This window comes from Varroa destructor, unplaced genomic scaffold (assembly GCF_002443255.2).
Source record: "Varroa destructor unplaced genomic scaffold, Vdes_3.0 BEIS01000004.1, whole genome shotgun sequence".
NCBI lineage: Eukaryota > Metazoa > Arthropoda > Arachnida > Mesostigmata > Varroidae > Varroa > Varroa destructor.
In genome coordinates, this window is record NW_019211457.1 from 2,675,118 (window position 1) to 2,684,125 (window position 9,008).

Consider the following 9,008-nt stretch of genomic DNA (forward strand, 5'->3'; position numbering starts at 1 on the left):
TTTGCTCCTGCCGTTAGCGGGTTTCTGCCGCTTCATTCAACAGTACTGCTATCATTAAAGTACATTTGTAGTGTTGAAAAAGATATAAGTCGCACACGAAATAGTTTCTGTAGATCGCAGTACTTTCCAACAAAATGTTCATCAGTTCCAACTTAAAAAAAAGTATATTAAATGTTTCGTCTTAACTGCACTGGAGCTCTAGAGCTAGTATATATATGATGGCGAAATATATTACTGGCACCTGTTTGAACGAGCATCTGTAGACTAATGAGCTCAGTATGAGGCAGACGTCTTGTGCATTCTTCTTTTGTACTTTGTCGGAACAAGCTTCAGAAAAAAACGACGGTGAGGCTACTGGAAAGAATGCAGCTTGTAATCTTCACCTGATCTGGCTAAAAAGCCCAACACGGAAGAAGTCCTTGACCTCGATTCGTAGGATACACACACACATATGAATCGACATCACACATTCCCATAACACAGATCCCTCAGAAGACATATCGTCTACTTCGAACGTAAATCTTTCGACTTCGTGTTTTATATAGGTCACCTGCGACAAATGGTTTCTTATGACGTCTATTATATTTGTCTTCCGAACAGAAAAGGGTTGTTGTTCGTTCGGACATCACAAACTTTTTACAGTTCGTGTGTTTTTCTCCTCTTCAGGAATTTTATACACGAACTTATAATTTGCGGATACAAGGCAAGCTCTCAAGGCGCTTTTCCGGTCGTAACCCAAGTCAGATGATCTTATCATAGATTTATATCTGTTAGAGGTGGCTTGTTAGATAATGTAATTGTCCATAAATAAGCCGACAGAAAAGAGTTACAGGTAGTTAAATTGAAACATAAGCGTTTACAAATGCACAATTATGTACTAGTAAGGTTGTTTGATGAACAAGCAAAGTAACTATTTATAAAGTCTTTTGACATATACAGAGGGAAGTACGTGCTCTCATAATAGGAAAAGATTGAAATAATCTGATCTGAAAAAAAAACGAACAGGGAAAGGGAAAAGAGAGGTGTCCCGCAAAGAGCAGGGCAAGGGCAACTGGGGAGAGAGAAAATTCATGTGCAATTTTTGTCTGCCTAGGGAGGGACATTGAACAAATTGCGTCGGCACAGAACACATGGTCTGTGGATAGTCAAATGTAGTAACAGAATTTAATTTGAGCGAAGTAAACGCGCTATGGGAAAATTACATACTACTGTTGATAAATATTGCTGGTCAAGTAACATGTGCTCTTCTGGAAACGTTTTGTCGCAAAGCATCTGATAAAGTTCTAATTGATCATGCTCATAACATCATATATACTATCTTTTATTGAAAATCAACGTAACAGATGAACATGTACAACAAAAAGGAAACATGCTACTTGACAACATTAATGTCGTTAGCCATATAAAACGAATTTCTGTATCACTGTGTTATTTTTAAAACCGCCTTTTCAGATTGGGGTTCATTTCTGTCAAAATGTTGTCAACAGATCATTGAAGTTCTGCATATTGTTAAGTATCAAAACTTGCGCTTTAAGATAAGGATCATCTGTTGGTGGCCTCACCCAACTGAGCTAATTGTTTTTGAGTGTTAATGTCCCTTCAAATGGCTGGTGCTTCTCAGCATGAATCGAAATGTCAGCACCCGATTTCGAACGTAGATTACCTTCTTTAGGCAATATATCACGTGGGAAGACGAAAATGTACAACTAACCTGAACAAAAGGTAAGGCTCACAGTGCTGAAATATGTACAGTGTACGCTAGTAGAAGCACCCAAGCTGTAAACTGCTCTTTCGACTTGAGTTCAACTTAAGCAAATGTATAACAACGGGGACAGTCAACTTAAAGAAGCTAAACTGCTGGGTCAAGTTTATACTAGCCTAACTAAATAGATTGCTTCGGGCTTTAAATTCAGTACCACCGTTAAGTATAGCTTCAGACTGCTGCGCTCAGTTTTAAATCTAAGCTACCTAAATCAAGTGCTCCTAGGTTTATTAGGCAAACACGTTACCATCGCACTATACGAGGACATGTATTAAACAAGTTTAACGTCACAGGTCAGTTTGTATAAGTCTAGAAGATTGATCCAACTTATACGACAGCAAAAACTATAACGTTTTCTTTTCTTAGCCTAGTCTCGCGTCCCGGGGGCAGCTGAGAACTTCGAGTTCCCTGGTGAGGAAACGACCACTCTTCGTCATTCTCCTTAGAATTACATACATACTGCGTGTATCTCTGTTAAAGGCGCTTTAGCCAGCGACTCCAGGCTTTTGTTGCCACCTACCCTATAACCTATTACAGCGTGATTACAACGAAATTTCACGGCAAAGGTCAGGTCTATCTTTGGTTACCGAATTTGGAAGATTACGAGGAGAGCAGGTTGTGATGCCCTCGGAGCAGGAAGAACAAAAGTAGGCATGATTTTGGACATTCAATTTACGCACATCGATAGATTAAAGCGAGTGGCCTTTTTTGCGTATTGCTTTTTAGTTGTGTAAACAGCTGATGTCTGTTAGTAGGTTTGGTGACCGATACCGTTAAAAAAAATGTTTTGTTTGCTCCCATTGTTATTATTGCAAAAATTAATCAGTTCTTAATAATATGTGCGAAGTGGATGGCAGGTCGATCATCATTTAGGTATATCGATTGACGATTTACGTTCATTTTGTGACGTAGATTCACTCTTGTACAAATTTACATTCCATAACAACGCCCACCTCACTGACCATTTACGAACCGATAGAGGATTACATGATTGGTTCCGGCTGATTCACGCAGGTCTCGCGCCTTGCCAAGATCTAAATCCCTTTTAAAACACAGTTCTGAGAAAATAAAATTATTCGATAGAAGTATCCTTCTTCCACAGGCATTTTTCTGGTAGTTTCTACACGCTAATGATTGCCAAAAAAGTGAAAAACGATAGAAAAATTAGGATAAAGCAAGGATTAAGACCCAGGAAGAGGGTCTAACTCTCTTACTATTTACCGGGATTACTAACCGGGCAGAAAAAAAAATATCCTTGGTAGGCCAAACTTTCGACACAAACGACAGGCTAGAGCTTTTCCCGATACGCCGTGTTTGCCACCGAGCTAAGCTAATTGTAGAAGTTTTTACGTTGCTGGCCTGAGCCCCACCAGCAGTTAATATTGCGTCAGTTCTAGTGTATTTGCTTAGCAATCTTTTCTATAATGTTTTTCTTAATTGAATTACATTTTTGACTGAGCAGTAATGTACTATGGAACAAGCAACCCTAACGCATTTTGCACAAGGGTTACTTCGCCCGTTTCGCGCTCATTTTTCTTTTTCTTTATCACATGTTTTACGGCCAATTTTCAGAGGTAAAAAAGACGGAGAGAGTATTGTTGAAAAAGGGAGTAAGTCATTAAATGAAGATAGAAAATCCCTACAAGGTGAGTCAGCGAAAGCAGTTAACGAATCTACAAGGCCTTCCCGAGAGTCGTTAAGTCAAACTCCGGCCGATAAAGTAACTGAAAGTGCTGGGAAAAGTTTCGGAAAGGTACCTGGAAAAGGTTCCGGAATAGGTTTTCGAAAAGGCGCCGGAACAGATCTTCAAAAAGGTGCCAGAACGCATATTCAAAAAAGTGCCGAAATAGATTTTCAAAGAGGTGCCGGAACAGATTTTCGAAAAAGTGCCGGAGCAGATTTTCGAGAAAGTGCCGGAAAAAATTGTAGGAAAAGTACCACGAAAAACTCGGGAGAGGCTGCAGTTAGTGTTCCTCGTGGTACTGATAGGATCGCCGATGACAGTTCGGGTACTCCAGGTTCGAGCCCAAGAAAAAGTAATGAATTTTCTGTAAAAAATATTCCGACCCCGAAAACAAGACCAAGTGAGGAGTAAGTAAATGCTTTGGGATACTAAAGTTCAAAACCATTCGGTATTCGATCCTGTGCCAGATCGCAATAACAAGTTTTGGTCTTAAAAAAGTGTTTAGCTGTTTCCGAAATTGCGGCACATTAGAAAGGGTGCGAGAAGTATGACAAACCCGCGAAATATGTATGCAGGATATGCGTTTTTATCAAACCGACTAGCACCAATCAAGCTAAGTTAATTGTAATAGCGCTTGAAAGAGATAGATCTGAAGGAACCGCTGAGGCCCCTCTTTCACGGACAGCAATAGTACATTCAAGATTCGAGATAGTCCTATATATCTCGAATTTTTATCATCTTACATATTATTATATATCTCTTATTTGCGCAGTCTCTGTATAATATGCCGTTGACGACGTTCAAGAAAATGGCCCCTAGTCTCTTTCAACCAGAGACTGCGTAAATAAGCGTATTTTTAGTTTTATAAGGTTTTGCTTTTCTATAAGAACCTATTTTTTTGATTTCGGTATAGCATCAGGAACCTGCCCTACTAGAAAGAATAACCTGGGCGGATCATGCTGGCCTCACCAACAGGCCTATTAAGTGGTGTAGAGATAATACTGTGATAATAATGCGATTTTTGTTGTTTCTGTATTGATATATTGCTGCTTTTACTTTCCGAGCATTTAATTACTAGTAATCGATTATTATCGAGTAAGTCAACGGCGAGATTTGAGCTAGCCCGACTGCGTGTCTCATCCTCCTTTATGGCCACCATGGCAGCGCAACAGCATGCGCATTAGTGACTTCGGCTATTCTGCTTAGCCTCATTTCAATTTTATCCTTGTTAAGCGGAAGGTGCCTCTGCGTTTAGATTTTGTCTTGAGCATCCCTTGGCTTCCTTTCATAATATGGCACCGGGGTGCAGTAATGGGTTATTCTTTTCTCTACTGCTGGAAAACTAGCTGGTCTCGGTTTCTTAGTGTGCTCGAAAAAACAAAGCTCGAAATCTTTCCAGGTACCGTTCTGTACAACTTCCTGTTCTAATCTTCTACTTAGTGTATTGGTTACTGTACAGATGGATTTCCGAAGTTTTATGATTCACATCATAGCTAGCTTGTTTTGAATCATCGATCACGAAAGCTGGCTAGAATTCTTATTTAATGTTTATATACGAGGAACTACGAATCTTTATTGAAGGAATGGTAATTTTGTTTAAAGCTCCCAATGCAGGGTGAGGCTCTCTTTTCCAAGTTGGGAAGAGGCACCAAATGTTGCCCGTGTTCTGCCTCTGCTTTGTCCATCTTCGTGATTCGTGCTTGTACATCCTGATTTTACTGTTGTTAAGTGTTGCTTCAGACGGCTGGACCCAACAACACCAAAGCGTTTACGGCAGGTTTCGGCCCTAGACCACCTTAACTCGTGTCCCTTTATTTTAATAGGCAAAGGCATCACTCTTGTACTGATACGGATATTCCTTGCACAGTTGATTTTATTGTTCACTTGACCAAGTGATCGTAGTTTGTCGTTTTAGGAGGGTGTCAGCTTCTGTGTACGTGAAGCCTTTTTGATCTTAAAGAACAGGCCCTGCAAAATGATTCTCGTCTTCATCTGGGTAAATTATTGATGAAAATAGCCTGCGATTGCAGCGTCAGATAAACAAAAGCAAAAAAATTCACCGTGGATATTCTACGATTCTATACGACAGATAGCGAATTTCAGTAGTCGAGAAAGGTTGTTAAAACTGTTTTACATCAACACACTCTATACACTCTCACTAACTAGCGAGTCTGAATGAGGACCCCCCCCCCCCGTATTTAGGCTATTAATGTATTTTTGGCAGACTGAGGCTCACTAAGAAATTATTAATGGCTACATTAAAAATGGCTGCCTCTCTCTTTGAAATGCTGAAAGCAGTTTTAATTGTTTTCTGTTTTTCAGAAGTGATGTTCAATGTTCGTGCTTATCTGATCCGTGCAGGTAATTAGTTTCTATTATATTTGCGTGGTTGTTTAGTTATTTGTACGAGTATCCAATTATTGAAAGGACTTTTACTATCAAGAACGCCACTTATAGAATTTTTGAAATCACTGCTGTGTTTATATATTATTAAGCTTGAATAACTACAACAAGAAATGCTCCCGAATTTAATAAATTCATGAATATAGAATACCTCTAGTATGCTAACCAATTGACTTGTATACCTCATTTGTTTCTAGAATTGCACGCGAGAGGGAGTCAGGTTTGCAGAACTGTGATGAACCTTCAAATTCCTTAGAGTTTGCGATCCCAAGAAAAGGTCCTCTGTAAGTGAAGATTCTTTTCTGCTACCTCATTTGTAACAGCTTCGAGCTTTAAATATTAATCGACATTGAGACAACAGAAACTGACGTTAAAAATCAACAATTGATCAATACTAAGTAGACGTTGTTTCGTCGATTCTCCCATCGAGCACCGAAAAGAAATTTGTCAAATCGACCTATGAATTATAGAATCGATAATAGATAGACTTTAAAGTCTTTCCTAGCGTACTGTTTAGTAAGTGTTCGGCCAACATCGTCGCCGTTTCCATTATATGTAAATAATCCGGTGCAGCAATGGGTGTTAAAGAACGTCGCAGATGATCTGACCGTCACTACTACTTAATACTACGCGAATAAGAGCAACCATTTACCAAGTAAGCTTTCGGAATGTCCAAATTATTTTAGGTGTTGGTTCATCATGATGGTGGCAATATTAAGCGCGATCACTTTGATATATCAGGCTGGACCTGGTAGTCTAAGATTTGACGAAGACGAGGTGATACGGCATCCTGACTTCGAAACATCCGCTAACCCAAGAAACAGTACCTCGACGAATAGTACTTCACTGTTCTCGAGGGTGGCCAAATTAAATCCGGAGAGAACGCTTCATCATATCGTGAAACGGGTCCCAGGTGAAGACATTTCGCTGATTTCGCCACTCGACGTAAGGGAAAACAGGACGGTGGAGTTTGCTTGCAATCATCGGCTGAGAGTGATTCATGACCATCTGGTGGAAATCAACGCGTCCCTTTTACCGGGTCTGGACCAATTACGTCGCGAGTATTGGAAACTACGCTTCAAAGTTTGTGCCGCTGTTTAGCTTTCTTTCACTTGATCGGGTTACTTCGTGTATTTGTGGCACTAGTACAGCTCATAGGCTGTGGTATTTGTGCATTTTTTCGCATACATCTAGTGCGCCTGGTATCCTAACTACTATTCCTGTTACTTATAAAATGAAAAATGTACTATGAGTGAAGATATCATCATCTGCATTTATAAGCGCGGTAAGCAAACAATTAAAAATATCCCATGAAGAAAATCTTAAGAAACGTAGTTCCAACTGGGGTGAATGAAATGATTTGCCTAGTCTCGGCAAGCAGATTTCCCGATCAGTGGGTATTATGTGTCAATAAATATATATTTGGTGCCAAGTATTATTGCATTGAAGTAATATACGTTGTTCTCTATTTAGATGGAGGCGAATGTATCGTTTCCAAAGTACATTCTTGAACATAACAAGCAAATGAATATAGCGGTCGTGTTTTGCGCCCTGCCGAGAAATCTGACATTCTCCTATAACTTCGTGAACTGCTCCAATCAACTCCAGCCCATCCGAGTCATTTATAACCCGCTGGCGCGTAGAGTTCTTGATGAGTGAGTACTTTGCTTCACTTTCTTCCTAACAACAAAGTTGACGAAGTAGTCAGCGAAAACTGCCATCGAAATCGAAAAGCATCGTGCAGACTTGTCGAGTATCGTTTTCGTATTTTGACGGAATTTTTCGAAATTTCTTGAAGAAAACTAAAATAAACATTTGAAGAAAATGAGAGATCGCTCAGAAATCGTTGCTAAATGTTAATATGTCGATTTCAGGTTTCGACAAAGTCTAGTTGACAACCCTGTTCAGGGTGAGATCATTGATCGCTTTAGGTGCATAGCTACAGCCAGCCCGCAATTACCTGACATGGTGCAACTCATCTCATTCCGGATATTGGCCGATATGAATTTTGCGGACAGGGAATTCACGTTATATACTTGCGCGACGAGCACTCGAATTTGCACCGCAGCGTATAGGTCAACTGTATGTGTATTTGCACTACCGGCATAAGTAATGATTTGTTCTACGAATCCAATATACGAAACATAAGGGGCGTGACACCCCCCCTTAGTCGATAAGTATAATTTTTGTGAGCACTTTGTTGAAGAACGCATTTGGTAAATTGAACTAAGGGTAAGGTAGAGGTGCCTAAGGCAAGGACAGATTAGACGCATTACAAAGATTTGAAATGGATTGCTGTTCGAAAAACATTTAGCAGACCTGCAAATTAATAGGCCATCCGAATAGAAACTAAAAATCAAAGCCGTTACCGCAGTGACGTGCCTGTAAGAATGGATGGACAGCAGCGCCACTTTCCATTAAAGTAGACGTACGAATATTCGGTCTTCACCTACTAAAACAGAGAGCATTATGGAAAGTGGCATAAGGTCAAAATTGGACGTAGGTTCGGAACTATGCGTAGTCGCTTCGTTTTGTACTGATAGGAACAAGCCATCTAAGACAAGAGTATATTTTTCTGTTTTAATATATATAAGGACGATTGAAGGTACATCGTTCAAAGTTACACACCCACAGAATAGAATTTGCGACCACGTTACGAGCCTCATCAGAAAAAATTCACGGTTCTCAGCACAGACAGATACGAGCTGGCCGAACCTTGCTTCTGAATGGCGCAATTTCTACGAAATTGTGGTAAACGAAGAGATAAAAAAACACCTTTTGTTCGCTAAGTAATCCGCCAGTGCTCTCACCTGGCAAGACTGTTTTGAAATAATTACACAAAGAACGATTAATCTATTATCTTGACAGCTGCCGATTGAAGCTAAGATGGACATCAACAACCTGAGAACGCAGTTTCTCGTAGCGCGCCGAAATGCTACGAAAAAAATGAATTGGAGACAGAATTCTCAAGTCAGCATAAGTACTTGGTGTGAAACGGACTTTCATGAATAGAAAAAAGCCTGGCTTTAAACCTCTACGCTTGAAACCTAGTGCCCGTTTCGTATTCAACAAAATTACAGGAATCTGGTTTCGTTCTCATAACCTGAACGCAAAAAAAAATGTATGAACTAAACAAAGAATTAATTATTAGAGGAAGTT

At 39.9% G+C, this 9,008-nt stretch overlaps 1 protein-coding gene across 1 annotated transcript; it reads left to right on the forward strand.

Annotated features, from left to right (window-relative positions):
- The first annotated feature begins 3,567 nt into the window (after positions 1-3,567).
- LOC111249313 (uncharacterized) lies at positions 3,568-8,861 on the forward strand. The gene is made up of 7 exons (XM_022803018.2): positions 3,568-3,853; positions 5,769-5,807; positions 6,047-6,133; positions 6,536-6,932; positions 7,323-7,504; positions 7,724-7,931; positions 8,718-8,861. Exons 4-7 carry the CDS (start codon positions 6,549-6,551, stop codon positions 8,859-8,861), a joined length of 918 nt encoding a protein of 305 aa, XP_022658753.2. The 5' UTR covers positions 3,568-3,853; positions 5,769-5,807; positions 6,047-6,133; positions 6,536-6,548.
- The last annotated feature ends 147 nt before the right edge of the window (positions 8,862-9,008 follow it).